Source organism: Amblyraja radiata, chromosome 10, assembly GCF_010909765.2.
Source record: "Amblyraja radiata isolate CabotCenter1 chromosome 10, sAmbRad1.1.pri, whole genome shotgun sequence".
In the NCBI taxonomy this organism is placed as follows: domain Eukaryota; kingdom Metazoa; phylum Chordata; class Chondrichthyes; order Rajiformes; family Rajidae; genus Amblyraja; species Amblyraja radiata.
Window position 1 is genome coordinate 34,517,313 of NC_045965.1, and position 21,330 is coordinate 34,538,642.

Consider the following 21,330-nt stretch of genomic DNA (forward strand, 5'->3'; position numbering starts at 1 on the left):
AGTTAATATGTTAGTCTGTGTCCAAGATGGCTGTCGGAAGGGAGAGTGTACGCTGGCGCGCTTTAGCTGCCGCTGCTCTCTCTTCACATTGTGTTTTTTGATTTTTTGTCTTTGGAGCGATCTCTGTCTTTAATTTGTGTATTGGTGATGTCCTTATTATTTATTTTACTCCGACTATATGTTTTTTCTCTTCTGTTAATTTCTGTAAGGTGTCCTTGAGACTTTGAAAGGCGCCCGAAAATAAAATGTATTATTATTATTATAGTTTAGTTTTATACATGGGAGATTGTGTCTTACAAATTTGATTTGAGGTTGAAAAGGGTTGATGAAGGCAAGGCCATAGGTGTTGTATATATGGACTTTAGCAAGACCTGTAATAAGGTTCCGCATGATAGGCTGCTCTGGAAGGTTAGATCACATGGGATCCAGGGAGAGGGAGCAAACGAGATGCAGAATTGGGTTCATGGAAGGTAGCAGAGTGTGGTGTAAGGGGTGTTTCAGGCTGGAGTCCTGTGACTAGGGGTCTGTGCTGGGCCCATTGCTGTTTGTGGTTTACATTAACTATTTGGATGAGAATGTAGAAGGCATGATTAGTAAGCTCGCAGATTGCACTAAAGTGGATAGTATCGTACATGGCGAAGATGGTTATTAAAAATGACAGCTGGATCTTGATCAGTTGGACAAGTGGCCTGAACATTGGTCAATGGAGTTTAATGCAGATAAGTGTGAGGTATTGGATTTTGTGAAGTCAAACGAGGGCAGGACCATCACAGTGAATGGTAGTGCCCTGGGGAGTGTCATAGAGCAGAGGATCTTGGAGTATCAGTACATAGTTATCTGAAAGTGGTGTTACAAGTAGGTGCGGTTAAGAAGGCTTTTGGTACATTGGCCTTCATCAGACAGAGTATTGATCATAGAAGTTGGAATGTTTTGTCACAGTTGTATTAGACATTGGTGAGACCACATTTAGAGTATTGTGTTCAATTTTGGTCACCCTGGTATAGGAAGGATGCCATTAAGCAGAGAAGATTCACGAGAATGTTGCTAGGACTTGAGGGATTAAGTTTTAGGAAGAGGCTGGGCAGGCTGGGACTTTATTCCTTGGAGTGCAGGAGGCTGAGAGATGATCTTATGGAGGTATATAAAATAATGAGGCAAATAAATGTGGTGAATGTACAGATTCTTTTAACCAGCATCGGGGAACAAAAATAAGAGAAGATACTGTATGTTTAGGGTGAGAGGGACAACATTTAATAGGAAAGGTTTAGGGGGATATGGGCTAAACTGAGGCAAATGGGTCTAGCTTAGATGGGGAATCTTAGTCAGCATGGACGAGTTTAGTTGAGAGGTCTGTTTATGTGCTGTATGACTTTATGACTGATGGCGATTAAGATTGAATACATTTTGATTTTAAGAGCTCAAACTGTTTAACTTTTAATTACAGAACACATCCAGAATATCATGACGTTGGAAGAGTCTGTGCAGCATAATGTAATGACCGCTATTCAAGAAGTAAGGAAACAAAGATTTAAGTGTATTACAACTTTAGAACAGGAGGTACTTTGGTGAATGCAGTAGCCTTTCACAACTAAGAAAGACTAGGATAGAATAACAAAACCTAATTTGGAAACCTGTCCTTGCCCTGTTGGATCTAAATGTGCCTCCATCCCCAAAATAACATGGTTTATTCTTAAGATGACCCAGCAATGCAGATGGTGCTGGGCAATAAATGCCACCTGTATCAGTAATGCCACATTTGAGAAAGACTAACCGGGGAAATAAATATGCTACATGTAATGTACTGTGCAGCAGTGAGCTATTGTTAAATATAATATAGAAATACTTATCACTATAAAGCTGAAAATACTGTATCGACAAAGACTTGATATAATGAAAGAATACTCATTAGTAAGTAAAAAAACCATTTTCAATTGTCTTGAATGTTACACCCTTAAAAGGTAAAAAGGTGAACCTGGCATTAATGCTATTGTTACGATTGATAAAAAGGATATTTCAGAGTTTGTAATCATTGTGAGCGTGTTTCTTGAAAGATGTAAAGGTTCAAGAATAGCTATAAACATTAGTGTAATTGGTATCATGGGAAGCAAATGACATTTGTTAATTTGTGAATTGAGTTGTCCCAACAATAACTAAATCACTCATAAAGCGTGTCATAAAAATAGAATAAATAAAGTTTGCCATCTTTAACAATAATAGGTGCAGGCTCGAAAACCAGATATTTGAATGTTTATATTGGTATGCCTGCTGCTTAATTGGATGACCTGATATCGACCAGTATTGTGATTAGTTAGCATGCTCCAAATGAGCTGTCTCTAACTGGGAGTCTCCCCAAGTAGAATGAGAAGAGGAGAGGGAATGGCTCCCCAGCAGAATTTCTGCATCTGCAAGCTTCCTTTATGGAAACACTGCACTGTTTCTTGAAGAAAGCTTCTTCTGAAATTCCTGCTGCCTTTTCTGCCAGTTGTGCCAAATTCCCCAGTGCTTGTAGATGCCCCTGGTGACACCAAGCACTGTCTGTATGGGGATAGACAAAAGTGCTGGAGAAACTCAGCGGGGAGAGGCAGCATCTATGGAGTGAAGGAAATAGGCGACGTTTCGGGTCGAAACCCTTCTTCTGTATGGGGATAATACTTTCCTATTTGGTATACATTATGTCTGAATTAAACTAGCATCTGTAGATCGTCCCTACACATTTTGTCCGCTCCACTGCAAAATTTCCTCAAGGTATGTCTACTTTGAAGAAGCTCTTCTCCTCCTTACTCCGACGAGAGTTACATTTTATCTCTGTACCGCCCACTCCCCTGACATCAGTCTGAAGAAGAGTCTCGACCTGAAACGTCACCCATTCCTTCTCTCCAGAGATACTGCCTGTCCCGCTGAGTTACTCCAGCATTTTGTGTCTACCTTCAATTTGTGTCTACCAGCATCTGCAGTTCTTCCCTATACATTATGTTTGCTATTGCTAACAGAATAATAATTTATTATTGTATGGCATAAAATAAGGTAAATCCAGCCATCAAGTCTATGTCAGCTTTCAGAACAGGTCATGGCAAATAGTTAATTATCATGTGCACAAGTAGGTGAGGTACATGTACAATGAAAGTCTTACTTGTGGCAGCATCACAGGTACATGGGCTCAGACAAATAAACAAAAACAAATTGCACATAACTTATCCATAAATCACATATACAATTTCGACAAGAAAGAAGACTGTGCAAAAAATACAAGGCATTAGTGCAAAACACAATTGGGAAAAAAGTCCATGGTAGTGCTAGGTGGATCAAAGTATCACGGTAGTATTAGGATTTTGCAAAGTGCTGAAATAACTCAGGGGGTCAGACAACATCTCTGGAGAACATGGATAGGAGACGTTTCTGTTTGGGACTCTTCTTTAGACTAATGTTCCCGAACCTTGTGGCATGGAACTTGAGGCTTTTATGCATCCTACCTGATGGTAATAGTGAAAAGCAGACATGACCCGGATTATGGGGATCCTTAATATCTCCTTCTTGAGGCAATGCTTCTTGAGATGCAATCCCATCACTTGCAATCCTCATTTAATTCCCTTTATCCCATTCTGTCTCTTTTGTCCATTAACTTGATTCTGAGTACCTTGCCACCCACTAGAGATAATTGACAGTCATTTTCAGTAACCACTTAACTAACTAATCAGCATGTCCTGAGGATGTGGGAGGATACTGGAGCGAACCCATACAACCACTGGTAGGAGGTATGACCACATCTGCTGCATCAATGTATTTTGCTAATGTTAATGGAAATAGATTGGAAGGGGGTCAAAATGAACAAGGGCAGTCTGAAGAAGGGTCTTGACCCGTAACATCACCCATTCCTTCTCTCCAGAGATGCTGCCTGTCCCGCTGAGTTACTCCAGCTTTTTGTGTCTATCTTTGGTTTAAACCAGCATCTCAGTTCCTTCGTACACAAAGGCAGTATATTGATTGTTTAACTTTGCGTTGCAGCTCATGAGTAAAGAACTGGCAGGACCATTTGCTGAAGCATCAGGAGATTTGGATGAACAGGTAACTAAAATATGGTCACATTTTACTTTGCTTACGTTTGAATTCCACATCCAGAATTAAATATATTTTTAACAAACTTGGTTCTAACAAATCTAGATTTAAGCTATTCATTTAAACCCATAACGTAGTATTTCTTTTAGATTAAATAAAACTTGATCTTTATTCACTAAAATCATTTCTATTCTCAAACATATAAGATTCATAAATACATTGGCAGTGTTGAGCTTTTGTCAAGGTTAGCATTTTAATTTGAACACGAGTGTTGCAAACACTACTGCATTGATTGACTAAGTAACGGCCCTGTCTCACGGTGCGAGTTCACCCACGAGTGATCCCGAGTGAAAGAGAAAATCACACTCGTGGTTGTCTATGAGATTCCAAGTTTATGTTCACGAGTTTAAACGAGTCCCCATGTGTATGTCTAAGTTTGCCGTTTACTTTTCATTTCTGCGATGTACCAAGTTCCTCTCCCGAGTTACCAAGTTCCTCTCCCGAGTTACTCTTGAGCCAACCGTGAATGAAGGTCTGTTTTAAGTATCAAATAGAGGAGCTGGACAGCATCTCATACAGTAAGTATATTCTGATTCGGTATTGAAAGTTATTCAATTTCAGAACTTAAAAAAACTAGGCAGGATCTCGGCCCCGCACTCACTGCCATTAAAGAAGACAGCTCCATCCTGCGACTTTGAGTTATAGATAGAATTCAGCACGGCCGCATCTATTGATATGACCTACAAAGGGAAAATGCGCACCGTCCAGTGCCAGAGCAGTAATACTTATGATTTGTTTGAAACACGCATCACGTAGTTAGAAGACCAGCGGGCGGAGGTTTGCTATATTTTAATTGAATTTACTGCCAGGTCTACACACTGCGGGGAGACGGGAGATTAAATCTTTGAATGTGGACGGATGTCTCCGCGCCTGCTCATTCTAAGCGGAATATGCCTTTCAAACCGGGCTTTGGTTTTATTCCTTGTTTTTGTTTATTCGCACACACTTTTCGTGTGTGAGGGTGTGAGAAGTCCATGTCGGGTGCCGGCGACGGCAGCGGCTGTCCTTTCACATCAGTTGCACATCAGAATGTTGGGAGACGGAGCTCAGGGTTTGCCTCCTGAGCTGCTTTGGTGCCCAGGCGTGAATTGAGGTGGAGGGAGGTTGGGGTGGGGGTGGGGGGGGGGGGGGGGGGGTGATGCACAGGCATCATTAATCTGTCTGGGGTGACAAGGATCTTGGTTTAGGCTGGGATCATTCTCTGCTCTCATCTCTCTCTTTCTGTGTGTGCATTAGCAGGGGGGAAAGCGGTCAACCTCGCTGGGGCACAAGACCTTTGCCGCCTGCCCCTTGCAGCCATCAACTTGTTTGTTCCTTTGGTGCGCCTCATCTGCCCAGTTCCCATCCCAGCGCTACCCCAGCTCTCTGCCCCATTCTCTTGGAAATGTCGCTTCCGCCGCTGTAACGAGGAGGGGTCTGGCTGGCTGGCTTGGTGGGTGGGTGGGCGGCAGGGAGGAGGAGTGGGTACAAACCACCGAATCTATTCTCAAAAGTCGGGCAGAGCCGTGTGGAACTCACGTTTCTCTCTGCGTCATATACGTAGGAATTTCCTCAGTATGGTCACTCAGCGGGATAGGCAGCATCTCTGGAGAGAAGGAATGGGTGACGGGATGACGTTTCCAAAATTCTGCTGCGTCTTTGTGTTACTCCAGCACTGTGTGTTCACTTTTTGTCAACCAGCATCTGCCCTTTCTTGTGTATGACATTATTTGTATCCGTGGCAGTTGATTGTCGCTCCTTTCAGTTTCCCAGGGGGTCGGGACAGGACTGGAGTTGGGAGGGAAAGGTGAGGTGGGGGGGAGTTTGCAGTGACTTAGTACGGGAGACAAGTGTAGGAGAGGTGTACTGACTGTGTGGGCAGTCTCTTTGGTAGTGATTGCCCATGGGATTCACTGTCGAGGACTTCATAATGCAGAGAGCATTATAAACAGTTGCCGTAAAAAAAGATTTTGTGTGGATCTGGTATATCTGGGTTTTGAAGGTGCTTCTGGTCTGCAGTGTGCAATAGTCACCAAAATACACTGCATCTTTAGATAGGCCTTAGTCATGGTGCTGTACAACACAGAAACAGGTCCTTCGGCCCAGCTTGGTCGTGCCGTCCGAGTTGGCGTCTTGGGGTAGTCCTATTTGCCTGCATGTGGCCCATAGCCCTCTAAACCCTTCCCATCCATTTATCTGTCGTTAATAACCTCAAGAAAATATTAAGTCTGCATGAGCCTACTTCAGTTTCCTGGGTCTCCCCCCTTTCCAGGGTTAATCGCTCTGTTTATAATGCTCTCTGCATTATGAAGTCCTCGACAGTGAACCCCATGGGCAATCACTGCCAAAGTGTCTGCCCACACAGTCAGTACACCTCTCATACACTTGTCTCCCGTACTAAGTCACCCCAACCCCCCCCCCTCCCCCCACTCCCCTCCCCCCCTCCCCCACCCACCATTCCCTCACAACTCCAGTCCCGTCCGGATCCCCTGGGAAACTGAAGGGAGCGACAATAATAATAATAATAATAAATTTTATTTTTATAGCGCTTTTCTAAGACTCAAAGTCGCTTTACAATAGTAACAGACAATAGCAAACGGAGAAGCGGCGAACAAACAGCGCCAGCGTCCTCTCCGTGCAGCACATAAAGAAAGAATACAGACATAACAATAATAGACATTTAATCGGAATAACATATAATCGGAATATAACAAATAATAAAGACATCACAGAGACACAAATTAAAAACAGAATTCAATCCAAAAACAGAAAATCAAAAACACAGTGTGAAGAGAGAGCAGCGGCAACCAATTCGTGCCAGCGTCCACTCTCCCTTCACGGCAGCCATCTTGGACACAGACCTACAAGACTACAGTTAGACAAAAAAATCATCCCCCCACAGTGGATAGCACTATGGGGGAAGGCACAATGTCCAGTCCCCACCCCATGTTCACCCCAAAGTCAGGCCTATTGAGGCCACCGCAATTGCCTCTACGGAGGCCCGATGTCCCTGGCCGTTCTCACCGGGTGGTCTTGCCCCGGCGTCGGGAGAGTCCTTTCGGCGGCTGGGCCACTTGGAACGGCCGCTTTCTGGTTGGAGCCCGCAGCTGCCGAAGCCGACAAGGCCGCGCCGGTTTGGAGCTCCCAGGCTCCAGATGACAAAGTCGGCGCCGCCTCTCCGCAGCCCGCAGCCCGGAGTTGTTGCTCTCGGCGGTCCAGCTCGCCAGAGCTCCAGCACGTCGCTCCAGCGCGGCGACCCAGGCAAGGCATCGCCCGCTCCGCTCCGCTCCAGCGCTCCAATGCTGAGCCACCGCCGAGGCCGAGGTGCTGGGCGGTTCCCGCCAGGAAACGGCGCTCCAAGCCCGCAGGTAGGCCACGAGGACGGATCGACGGGCAGCCCGGAGAAGAAGCTGCCACACCGACCAGGTAGGGACCTAGAAATTAGGTTTACACCTACCCCCCACATTAAAAAGACCATATCCCCTACAAACAAAAAACAAGACTCAGTAAAAACTATAAAAAAAACGGATTTAAAACGGACGGCTGCTGGCTAGCAGCCGTTCACCAAGATGGCTCCTCCTCCTCCTGACAATCAACTGTCATGAATACAAATAATGTCATACACAAGAAAGGGCAGATGCTGGTTGACAAAAAGTGAACACACGGTGCTGGATTAACACAAAGACGCAGCAGAATTTTGGAAACGTCATCCCATCACCCATTCCTTCTCTCCATAGATGCTGCCTGTCCCGCTGAGTTAAAGAGTGCCCACGGTAGACTTACGAGTCACTACGGTAAACTCACGGGCTACTACGTTCTTACAACGAGTTTAAAAGTTTAACATTTTTACTTCAAGAGTAAAATTGACTCCTGGAAATCTTTCATCATGTTGAAAGATTTTCACGAGTTAACAAGTTTCCCGAGTACCTGCCGTTAGCGCTACGAGTCGCTAAGTTACGTCCACGAGTTCCGACGTTCCCGCTATGTTAATTCTACATGATTACCACGAGTTTAATTTGTTTTAAACTCGGGATCACTCATGGGTGGACTCGCACCGTGGGTGGACTCGCACCGTGGGTGGACTCACACCGTGAGACAGGGGTTTAAGTCTTTCTAAGCAGAGTTAAATTGCATGATTTACGTCCTATAGCAATTCTTTGGTAAAGATCTTGGCAGGAAGGAAAGGTCAAATAAATTGGGTTTTAGAAGATCTATATAAAGAGGATAGGTGGAGGTACAAGTAGAACTCTAAAAGATCCAACTGGCAGATGGTAGGTGTTGGGAAGTAGGTGATGTAGGGATTGTGTACAGGGACGAGTATCTTTAATATCAGTGGATATTCTTAAGGCAGAGATAGATAGATTCTTGATTAGTACAGGAATCAAGAGAAATAGGAAGGAGAATGGGGTTAGGAAGGAGAAATAGATCAGCCATGATTGAATGGTGGAGTAGACTTGATGAGCCGAATGGCCTATTTCTACTTCTATCACTTATGATCATGATTTTGTCCTTAATTTCTTAAGTAAGTTGAATTAAGTTATAGAGAAATTAAAATAATCACAATCTAGTCTTATTAATTAATTTTTAAGGATAGACACGTCTCCAGCACTGATACTGCCATTCTCGTCTCAACCTGCTCAACCCACGAGTTATTCATAAAATATTAAGTTAATTTCATTCATCTTAATCAAATGAGGCACAATATGAATTTGGCTCAGGTTTTCCACTAAGGAGGTGAAGTGATGAAGTATGGTAGTTAGAAGGGAGTTGGGCATGGTAATGGTCTTAAGTGTTATTGAGTCATACAGCATGGAAACAGGCCCTTAAGACACAGATATCCCATCAAAGCGACTCTCATTTGTCCGCATTTGGCCCACATCCCTTTGAACATTTCCTATCCAAGTGTATTTTAAATGTTTTTTTATAGTACCTGCGTTAACTACCCTCTCTGGCAGTTCACTCCATGTACCCACCATTCTCTGAGTGAAAATGTTGCCCCTCAGGTTCCTATTAAATGTTTTAACTCTCACTTTAAACTTGTCTTCTGGTTCTTGATTCCCCGACCCTCCGTAAAATACTCTGTGCAGTCACCCTATCTATTTACCTCATGATTCTATGCACCTCTATAAGATCACCCCTTAGCTTCTTGTGCTCCTATGCTCCAAGGTATTAAGTCCTAGCTTGCGCAATCTCATCCTATAGCTCAGGCCCTCGAGGCCTGGTAATATCATTGTAAATCTTCTCTGCAATGCTTCCAGCTGTGGTAGTTAGAGAGAAGCCAGTTGTGTAGCTAGTGAGGAGATGCCATTCCTTATTTGAAGAAAGTTTGGCCACTGTCAAATTGTCACTGTTGACAATCATGCGACAGCCATGAAGGTGGAATTTGGATGGGAAACAAGCAAGGCATTAAACAAGGTGTGGTTCATGTCTGTACTTAATTTTATAAGGAGAAGTGGTATCAGATGACTGGCTGGTTTAAACTGATTAGGAAGGGGAGGACAAAGTTGCCTGTTTTGCCTCAATTTTGGATGCAAAGGAATACATGAATACCTTCCCTCATTGCAGCAGATTGTTTTGTTAATGTGGGTTTTATAGTTTCCTGGTTTCTAGGGCAATGCAAAAAAAATCCAATAAGAAAACTTGCCTTGGAAGAAGTACAGCCAGAATCTGATGGTGGATAGCACTGCTATGCTTTGAAGTTAACTATTTTTGAATGTGAGTCTATTAGTCAGACAGGGATGGGGCTTTAGAATTCGAAAGGTAAGGCAAATGAGGAACAGACCAGTTGTTTCCCCAGGAGCACCATAGGTTAGTCAATGATTGGAATCTAATTAAGCCCCTGTTACGCTAGATGAAAACCTTTTTTCCTTTGAGTCTGTGAACAAACTCAATTCATGGAAGCACAGATTCAACATCACTGTAGCCCTTAGTTTAGTTTAGAGATACAACATAAGAACAGGCCCTTCAGGTTCACATCCACCTACCATTCATATGTTGTTTGTTATTCCCCTTTCTCATCCACTCCCTTCACATTGGGGGCGATTTTACTGCAGCTAATATACCTACAATCTTGCATGTCCTTTGTATGTGAGGGGAAGCTCATGTGGTCAGGATCGAACCTGGGTGTCCAGTGCCCAGAGACACCGTCTATACCAGCAGCACCACTGTGCCACCCTGTTTCACAAAGTGTAAAAAAATTATTCAAAATGTTTCTTTACTTTAGACTTTACTTAGAAGTGCAGCACAGGAACAGGCCCTTTGGCCCACCGAGTCCATGCGGACCAGCAATCACCCCACTAACACCATCCTACACACTGGGGACAATGTACAATTTTACCAAAGCCAATTAACCTGCAAACCAGTACGTCTTTGTAGTAGTGTGGGAGGAAACCGGAGCGCCGGGAGACAACCCACGCAGTCACAGGGAGAACATACAAACTCTGTACAGGCAGTACCCATAGTCTAGTTCAAACACAGGTCTCTGGTGCTGTAAGGTAGCAGCTTTACCACTGCGCTACTCTGCCACCCTCTTTCCAAGAGTTGCTAAATATTAAACATTTAAATATGCTGTCTACCATCTGTGAATGGCCTGTAAATATGCTGTCTACCATCTGTGAATGGCCTAATCCAGTGGCCTGTTTGTACAAAATGCAGGATTTATTTGAAGTTTATGTTTACAGCTGCAAAAAGCTCTGGAAGACCGCAATGAGGCCTTGGTACAGAAAAAGGAACTAACACAGCGGTGCCAGGAATTGGATATACAGGTCAGTGTGCAGAAACCCACTGTGTAATCTGTAGTGGGAGAATGGTCCCTGCCTGTAGCAAATGGCCCAATGTATTTATAACATGAGACCATATGCCCATGGTTATACCTTTAACTTGAAGTACATGAGGGTTTGGTGGGTGTACTGAAATGCTTGTGTATTTTTTGAATTGTATTTATCACCTGATTGGATTGAAGGAAATTATTGCTTACTTGCTGAGGCAAATTACTGGTACTTACATATCGTAAAGTGTTTAACATTATACTCTTATGGTCATCTGTTGAACGGTGTACATTGCTAGTTAAATGCTTATCAAAATTATGAATAACTCTCCTTATACACATTAAATGTTAAATGCTTATCAAAATAGGTAACCCTACATGATAGCACAGGTATAATAACATGACTTGAAATTCAAGTGGTTAGCAACAAGCTGAACAGACTTGGCACTCCTTTCACCTTGTATGGAAGGGAAGAGGATAAGGGATATATCAATGCAACCTGTCCTAATGCATTTCCAGTACCTTGTTACACACTGATGTTAAAAGATAATTTTAGGCATATTTCTTATAGTCTATTTCAGGGAAAGGGGGATGTGATGTGAAATCTTCACTCAGTGCTGTAAAACGAAGAGGTTTCAAAAACTGGGGAGGAAACTGTTTCTTAAAGGAATATTTTATCTTTGTTCTTACCATAGAACCTATTTTTTTATAAATTCACATAATTGAGGGATGAAAATAAATGTGCAATATAGGTTGCTGCATCAATCAGTGTAATGACATCATGCTTTGCAGATTCAAATGTAGAATACACCAAATGTAATTTGGTTGAAATGAAAAGGTTTTCCAGGGTAAATTTAATATTGGAAATAATGTTATTTTTTTCTGTTCTTTATTAATTGTAGTGAACAATGCAATCTTGAAGGATGCCATTTCAATCTGATTTTTCTTTTAGTTTCATGATTATGTCATTTTGAGACTGTTCAAAAGCAGTAAAATCTAATGAATGCAATGGCGATGCAAAAATAATATTATTTATGATTTTTAAAGAATGACATGCTGAAAAACAATATTTTTATGATCAAGAATCACTTAAGAACTGTACATTGTAGCCTGCAAAGGCCACCGATTTTAATTTCGTAAAGGAAGTAATTGTTTTATCTTGGTCAATGGTAAGAGGAATAGGAAACATATAAAGAGATTGATAAACTTGTCAATGGTCTAATATTGGGTGGCATCCACGTACAGTTGTAGAGCTGCCGCCTCACAGCACCAGAGATCTGGGTTCAATCCCAACCTCAGATGCTGTCTGTGTGGAGTTTGCACATTCTCCCTGTGATCGCATGTTTTCTTTCTGGATTCCTCCTTCATCCCAAATATTTTAGTTTAGTTTAGAAAAACAAGCCCTTCGGCCCACTGAGTCAGCGATAACCAGCGATTCCTCCACACTAATGCTATCCTACACACATTAGGGACAATTTACAATTTTGCCAAGCCAATTAAACTACATACCTGTATAACTTTGGAGTGTGGGAGGTAACTGGAGATCATGGAAAAAACCCACGCAGGTCACGGGGAGAACGTACAAATTCCATACAGACAAGCCCTGTAGTCAGGATCGAACCTGGGTCTCTGGCGCTGTAAGGCAGCAACTCTACCGCTGCGACACCATGCTGCCCTATGGCCTCTGTAAAAAAGGTTGTGCTTAATGTGTAGAAACTAGTTAAGAAAGTGGGATAACAAAGAAGTAGTGTGAACTAGATTAATGGTCAACGTGGACTCAGTGAGCTGAAAGGATTGTTGCCAGGCAAGCGTTCTGCACCCACAGGAGGCGGTCGGCTTCATGCGGGGGCTGTCGGGGACCGGTGGGGGAGGGGGGAGCGTCCTGCAGCCCGGGGAGGGGAACGGCTTCAGGTGGTGGCTAGTGGGGTTGGGAGCTTTCTGGAGGGCTAGTATGGGTGTTGTGGGCCGAAGGGACTGTTTTCCAGGTGGCTAGTATGGACAATGTGGGCCGAATGGATTCTTGGGCTAGTCCTGCAGCTGGGGATGGGGAGGCTTCAGGTGGGGGCCGGCGGGAGAATTCTGTAGCCGGGGGAGGGGGACGGCTTCAGGCAGAGGCCGGGGGAGGGGGGTGAAACACTGGCATGGCCGACTGCTGCCGTGGCCTGCTACTGGGGGTGGGCGGGGTGTGTGCGAGGGGAGGGGGATGGGTGTGTGTGGGCGGGGGTGGTGAGCCTTCTGGGCTCATAGTTCACTCACTCACGGCTTGTGGACTCACAGTTCACTCACTCATGACGTGAACTCACATTTCACTCAGCCACGGCTTGTGGACTCACAGTTCACTCAGCCACGGCTTGTGGACTCACAGTTCACTCAGCCACGGCTTGTGCACTCACAGTTCACTCAGCCACGGCTTGTGGACTCACAGTTCACTCATCCATAGCTTGTAGACTCACAGTTCACTCGGCCACGGCTTCTGGACTCACAGTTCACTCAGCCACGGTTTGTGGACTCACAGTTCACTCACTCACGGTTTGTGGACTCACAGTTCACTCACTCATGGCTTGTGGACTCACAGTTCAGTCACTCACGGCTTGTAGACCTCTGGACTCAGACTCGACTTCCGGACTCAGTGCGACTTCCGGACTCAGAGCGACCTCCGGACTCAGCACGGCTTGTGGACTCACAGTTCAGTCACTCACGGCTTGTGCACTCCTCGTTCATTCACTCACGGCTTGTGGACTCACAGTTCACTCACTCACGGCTTGTGGACTCACAGTTCACTCACGGCTTGTGGACTCACAGTTCACTCACTAACGGATTGTGGACTCACAGTTCTGGACTTAACTCTCACTCACGGCTTCCATGCTGACTGACTCAGGCCCGGCCTCCGGGGCTTTATTCTTCTCACCTCCGGAAGGGGCGTTACCTTCAAGGTGACCGACAGGCGAGAAGACCAATCTGCTCATCTCATGTCTGAAAAAGGGTTTTGGCCCGAAACGTTGCCTTTTTCCTTCGCTCCATAGATGCTGCTGCACCCGCTGAGTTTCTCCAGCTTTTTTGTGTACCTGCTCATCTCATGATTTTTTAAACCTTCATAACTTTTGTAATATTCCACCGATCGGAACAAAACCTGGCGCGCTTGGAGCAGAGGAGAACGGTGAGTAAGGTGGTGAAAAATTCTAGCGATATAGGGTACCGTTTTTGTGCAAATTTAAAAACAACGCAGACCAGAAGTGGTCAAGATGAGAGTTTTAGTAATAGTATAGATGCATCATGTACAGGCAGATGAGATCAGTAATTTGCATCATACATTGTGGCCCAGAGGGGCCATTCCTGTGCAGTACTATTCTGTGTTATGCCTTTTTAAAGAGATATTTCCATTGCAGAAGGAAGAGAGCGAACAACTGCATCTACGTAACTTTATTTGAATGGAATTATTTGTATCATTGCATTTGGCAAAACCATAAGGTTCCATTTTGCTTCTTCAAAAATGTTTAATTAATAATAATAATAATTTCCCATGGAAGTATAGCTTTCATGTAGCACTAGTCAAATTGATTTGGTCCTGGCTCTTTATTGTCACAATAGTGCATTTGTAACAATAGCTCGGGGTGCATACTGTAAATAATCCCTTCAATTTAAACATTTTGGCTGACTTGGTTATGGATATGATTTTTGGAGCAATGTGGCAGAGTTGATTAGTACAATGTGAATGTATGGTACATGTAAACATGATATTAATAATAAAAAATCCTGTCCAATATTACAATTTGCTGTTTCTACATGGCAGTCTAAACTCTTGAGTACAGAGGGAAAGAACGGAAAGCAAAACTCCAGGGAAAATAAATGAACAAAATCCAAGGAAATGCCTCTCTGACACCTCAGGCAATCCCAATTATCCAGGAGATCCAATTATATGAGAAACTAAGTAAGTGGAATTAGGTACCGTGATTAAATTGATAACATGTCAAAATATCTACTACATTTAGGTTTCTGCTCTACAAGATGAAAGGAACAGTTTGTTGACTGAGAATGATCTTCTAACAGAAAGAATGCAACAGATGGATCCTGTTGATGATCCGCAGAACCTTGCTAGCAAGAAGTACTTCAACATCCAGCTTCAGTTGGATCAAATACAACAAGATAATTACAGGTATGTGATTCATTTCTGTTCATTTAATTTGAGTGATAAACATGACGTGGACGTCAGTGATAGAGTTATACCTTTCACGAAGGAGGAAGACTACGGTTGTCGGAGTCAATCATCCTAATCCTAGGATGCCACTCAGGGCTCCTCAGAGCAGTGGCTTAAACCCTGCCATTTTCAACTGCTTCATCAATGACTTTCATTTCCATCATATAGACAGAAGTGATGATTGTTCATTGATTATTGCATAATTTCATTTTTAACTCCAACCATATGAAACATTTTAATGGCTGCAATAGAACAAGACCTAAGCAACTTTGATGCAATGTCTGGCAAGTAATATTCTGGCCACAAAAGGCACCAGGCAATGAATATCTCCAACAAGAGAGAGTAATGAATGCTGGATTTGATCCTGAAAATATATATTTTTTAAATGTGTAATGCATGTTCCTCGTGGCATCACCACTGCACTCCATATTTCAACCACCAGATGGAGCTTCATTTAGCACCAATAATGCAGATGATTGTACCTACCGTTGCTTTGTCTGATGGCCTTGCCAACTTTAGCACATCACTCACATTATTGATCTTATTCTTTGGTAACAGCAAGTTTGGGACATCACCTCATCACATTGTTCCTTGTTTCAGTTCCACCTTTTTTTATTTCACAACTACATGAATTCACAAAATTATATACAGAAAATACAATCAGTGCACATATAACATATAACATATAACAATTACAGCACGGAAACAGGCCATCTCGGCCCTACAAGTCCGCGCCGAACAATTTTTTTCCCTTAGTCCCACCTGCCTGCACTCATACCATAACCCTCCATTCCCTTCTCATCCATATGCCTATCCAATTTATTCTTAAATGATACCAACGAACCTGCCGCCACCACTTCCACTGGAAGCTCATTCCACACCGCTACCACTCTCTGAGTAAAGAAGTTCCCCCTCATGTTACCCCTAAACTTCTGTCCCTTAATTCTGAAGTCATGTCCTCTTGTTTGAATCTTCCCTATTCTCAAAGGGAAAAGCTTGATCACATCAACTCTGTCTATCCCTCTCATCATTTTAAAGACCTCTATCAAGTCCCCCCTTAACCTTCTGCGCTCCAGAGAATAAAGACCTAACTTATTCAACCTATCTCTGTAACTTAGTTGTTGAAACCCAGGCAACATTCTAGTAAATCTCCTCTGTACTCTCTCTATTTTGTTGACATCCTTCCTATAATTGGGCGACCAAAATTGTACACCATACTCCAGATTTGGTCTCACCAATGCCTTGTACAATTTTAACATTACATCCCAGCTTCTATACTCAATGCTCTGATTTATAAAGGCTAGCATACCAAAAGCTTTCTTTACCACCCTATCTATATGAGATTCCACCTTCAAGGTACTATGCACGGTTATTCCCAGATCCCTCTGTTCAACTGTATTCTTCAATTCCCTACCATTTATCATGTACGTCCTATTTTGATTTGTCCTGCCAAGGTGTAACACCTCACATTTATCAGCATTAAACTCCATCTGCCATCTTTCAGCCCATTTTTCCAAATGGCCTAAATCACTCTGTAGACTTTGGAAATCCTCTTCATTATCCACAACACCCCCTATCTTGGTATCATCTGCATACTTACTAATCCAATTTACCACCCCTTCATCCAGATCATTGATGTACATGACAAACAACAAAGGACCCAACACAGATCCCTGAGGCACCCCACTAGTCAACTGCCTCCAACCCGACAAACAGCCATCCACCATTACCCTCTGGCTTCTCCCATTCAGCCACTGCTGAATCCATCTTGCTATTCCTGCATTTATACCCAACAGTTTAACCTTCTTAACCAACCTTCCATGAGGAACCTTGTCAAAGGCCTTACTAAAGTTCATATAGACAACATCCACTGCTTTACCCTCGTCAATTTCCCTAGTAACCTCTTCAAAAAATTCAAGAAGATTAGTCAAACATGACCTTCCAGGCACAAATCCATGTTGACTGTTCCTAATCAGACCCTGTTTATCCAGATGCTTATATATATTATCTTTAAGTATCTTTTCCATTAATTTGCCCACCACTTAATTGGTGCAATTAATTTCTCTGCATTAATTGCACCATCGAATAACATTTAATTTTCGCAACGAATCGATGCCCATACATTTCCTTCTTAATAAGCACCCTCACCATGAAACCTTTCCTATGTTTTAACATTCTTAAAACTCTCCCTTACCATTCTGGAACAAATCCAGCTCCTCTCCTTACAGCACCCTTTTTTGAAATCTTCAGTGAGCTTCCTCTGATTACCTTTTAAAATTTTTGCCTTCCTTTTCAGCTTATTTGACCTTTTATGCAGATTGTCTCAGGAATTCTTAAATATTGTATTAAGTTTCAAGGTTTCAAGGTCAGTTTATTGTCACATGTGCCAATTAAGGTACAATGAAATTTGAGTTACCATACAGCCATACTAAGTGAAATGCATCAAGACACACAACCACATAAAAGTTAACATAAGCATCTACCACAGTGTATTCCATATTTCTCACCATGATGGAAGGCAATAAAGTTCTTCCTCTTTGATCTCCCACGGTTGAAGCAATCAAAGCCCCTGCAGCCGACAATCGAAGCCCTCATCGGGGTGATCGAAACTCCCGCGTCGGGGTGGTTGAAACTCTCTCCGCGTCATGGAGCTCCCGAGTCGGCCTCTTCTTACCAGAGACCGCGGGCTTCACGATGTTAAAGTTCACAGGCCGTGCGGTTGGAGCTTCGATCCCCGGCAAACGGATTGTAAGCTCCGCGATGTAAAGTCCCGCGGCTTGTAGCGCCCGTCGGTTTCTAGGAAAGGCCGCCAACTCTATGATGTTAGGCCGCAGTGCGGGCAGAGATTCCATATATAACCATATAACCATATAACAATTGCAGCACGGAAACAGGCCATCTCGGCCCTTCTAGTCCGTGCCAAACACTTATTCTCCCCTAGTCCCATCTACCTGCACTCAGACCATAACCCTCCATTCCTTTCCCGTCCATACGATACGATACAGAAAAAAGTTGCATCTCCGTCGAGGTAAGAGATTGAAAAAAAGTTTCCCCAAAAATTTAAATTATACTTGCTGTGCCATTATATGTAGAAAAATCATAACCCGACAGTATTGTAAATATTTATTAGATGGATTAGCTAGATACTATTGGGCCCAGCCTGCTGATTAGTATCACAATCTCCTCCAGTCTGTGCTTGGCCTTTTCCGGATGTGGACGATCGATTGAGCTGATCCAACAAATGCGTGACAAAGCTCTGTGGATACCAAGTGACAACTTGCCTTAAATCAGTGTACAGGTCCTCCCGAACTTACAAAAGCCCAACTTATGTACAGCTTGTACATACAAACAAGCATTTGAGAGACTAGCAGGATGGATTTGCTGGCTGCTGCAGGACTGCAGGCATCTTCTGCTGTGTGGAAATTCAGTTCATTGCGTGCATTTCTGACCTTCTAGCTGTTTGGGTGAGATGAACAGAACCCTGTCTTAACTCGAGGACAACCCGTATTCTGAGCTGCCTATCCTAGGACATCCCATCGGTCTTTAATAGCTTGCCAGCAATCAAAGGCTCTTTGAAAGGTTTTAAGTCTGTGTGCTGGTAGGATCTGCATTTGCCGTTCCACACCAGGACAGTGATTCCATTCCGTGAATATGGCTTCCAGTCATATACCAGTCCTCCTTCATTTAAAAGGTTGGACATTGAGTACATCTGAGCTCTCCTTACCAGTCGCTAGGATGAACTTATTCCAGACATAGTTGAAGGCATGTTTGTTACCTGGGAATGATTTGTGTCTTTCTATTTTATCGACCCTGATTTTATTGTTACTCTCTAGGCTTGAAGCAGCAAAGGATGACTATCGCATTCATTGTGTGGAACTAGAGCAACAATTGATTGAAGTACAACATAGAAATGATGAACTTAACAGTTTGGCAGAGGAAAACCTTGCTCTTAAAGATGAAATTGATGTTCTGAGGTAAAAAAATAGATCAGCCACGGTTGACTGGCGGAGGAGACTTGATGGGCCAAATGGCCTAATTCTGCTCCAATAACTTATGAACTTATTAAATGTGAATGTGTTTATAATGGCTTGGATTTTGAATGCTTTTGAATGTGAAACATTCACAGTGAACAACGTAGGGTGGGCTGCATTATGACTAAGCTGTCAGTGTAAACTTTCAGCATTTCAGCGGGTGGGGCTTGTTGTCAACCTCCCACTCCCTTCCAAATATCATTACGGATTTGCATGGTGTATGCCCTATCACTGCAATGTATACCTTGCCACCAATGTGTGCGGACCCTGCTCTGTCCACAAAGGAATTGTGCACATCTTATTGGGTGGTCTATTCATTTTACAGTTAATGTGTGCTGTATAACTGGATTTTCACATCTATATAATGTCTTTCAGTGGTGCTGAGAATTTGGAAAAACCATTAAGGAGATGTTTTTGCATTTAAAATGTGTTTCTCATTTATTATTGTAACGTTACCCAGTTCCGTGTCTGTAATTGCTTTCTCCTGCTTATCTTTTCAGGAAATTTGTTCAAAGTTCTACTGAAATATTCTCTGTACTTTTTCATGCTAAACCTTCCTGATTACAGACTAAACAGAGAGGTGCCTTCACGAGCCAGTGGTTCAAGGACTAGAGTCTTGGATTTAAAGTGATGGGTGAAACAGAGTGGGGTGTGGGGGAATGCTTTTATTATTGTGTAGAACGGGGTTATAATTTGGAACACAAGGTTGGTGTAGACGCGGCCAATCAGGACTTCCTAAAGAGAAGTTGATAGGCTCTTTAGCACAAATCACTTCAAGGCTGCAGCAGAATGTGTCTGACAGGATTTCTCTTCTTTGAGTTGTGCACTTGACAGTCTGAATAGCTGCCTCGTGCATTGTATCATTTCTCTGATTCCTTTTACAGGAATTACTCAGATAAGGTGATCAAATTAGAGGCCTCAGTGGAGACATACAAAAAGAAACTGGATGATCTGAATGACTTGAGGCGGCAGATGAAATTATTGGAGGACAAAAACATGATATACATGCAGAATGTAGTCAGCCTGGAGGAGGAACTCCGGAAAGCGAATGCAGTCCGTGCTCAGCTGGAGACATACAAGAGACAGGTAAGCTTCAAGCACAAATCCTGATATGTCTGTCTGGCAGTTTCACAAATACAGTAAAATATAATTTGTCATAATTTAAATCTAAGCAGCTCCCAAAGAGTCCATTGATATGACATTGTCTAATGCAATAGTTAGTCATCAGGTCCACAAGATCCCTCAGTTGATTCATGTGTTTGAGAAAGAGACCTCCAATGGATAAGCAGTTTTGTTATCAGCATCTCTGAGTTCGGGCTGAGAAAAGTTAGCTTGAGAATTGGACAACAGAATATATATATATATTTTAACGACTTAGTTTGTTGGCATTGTTCCAAAATATGGTACTAGAACATAGATCATTGAACAGTATTGACCCTTTGGCCCACAGTTTCAGTGCTGAACATGATGCCAAGACCAACTCTTATCTGCCTGCATGTAATCCATCTTCCTCTATTCTCTGCATATCCATGGTGCCTATCTAAAAGTCTCTAAAGTGCCACTATCATATCTACTGCCACCAGCACCCCTGGCAATGTTCCAGGCACTCACCTTTCTCTGTGTAAAAAACACTTTTGCCGTACATCTCCTTTAAACTTTGCCCCACTCATCTTGAAGCTACGCCCTCCAGTATTTGATATCTCTATCCCAGGAGAAAAGGTTCTCACTGTCTACCCTATCTATTGTAGTTGAAGAAAGATTGTTTTAAATTTCCCTTGCACTCCCCTGAATTATTTTAAACTTTCATGAAAATTGCTAACTTGCATAGTTCCTCTCCTGCCTAACTGAAACACCCAATACAGAAAATCTCTAATAATCTCCCACCCAACTCTTTGGGAAAGTGCATGGTTTGGCATTTGGCATGACAGGAGATGTTTGTCATAGCCCCTTAAAACGCATTAGGGCCCCAGCTACTGTCTCCCATCTGCTCGCAGAGACCCCTGTTCCCATGATCATTTTAAACTCAACAAGTCCTTGTTCCTATACTCCAGGCTTCTTCTCTTATGTATAAACATCAGTCAGCTATTCTAAAAACCCCAATACTAAAACAAAGGTTATACCTTACATAAGGGACTAAGTAGTCTCGGTTGTCTACAGTAAGAAAAAGTTTATCCTTGCAGCCATATGGGTGATGGCCATGTGATTTACTTTAAAGTGGGCCCATTTATTTTCCCCGAGCACCTAAT

At 43.0% G+C, this 21,330-nt stretch overlaps 1 protein-coding gene across 1 annotated transcript in view; it reads left to right on the top strand.

The window, feature by feature from the left end:
• hook1 (hook microtubule tethering protein 1) overlaps nt 1-21,330 on the top strand; it is a 63,246-nt gene that overhangs the window by 24,309 nt on the left and 17,607 nt on the right. The window contains exons 6-11 of the mRNA XM_033028524.1: nt 1,445-1,512; nt 4,003-4,062; nt 10,773-10,856; nt 14,848-15,011; nt 18,887-19,027; nt 19,969-20,170. Coding sequence (XP_032884415.1) covers nt 1,445-1,512; nt 4,003-4,062; nt 10,773-10,856; nt 14,848-15,011; nt 18,887-19,027; nt 19,969-20,170 — 719 coding nt within the window. The remainder of the gene's footprint in view (nt 1-1,444; nt 1,513-4,002; nt 4,063-10,772; nt 10,857-14,847; nt 15,012-18,886; nt 19,028-19,968; nt 20,171-21,330) is intronic.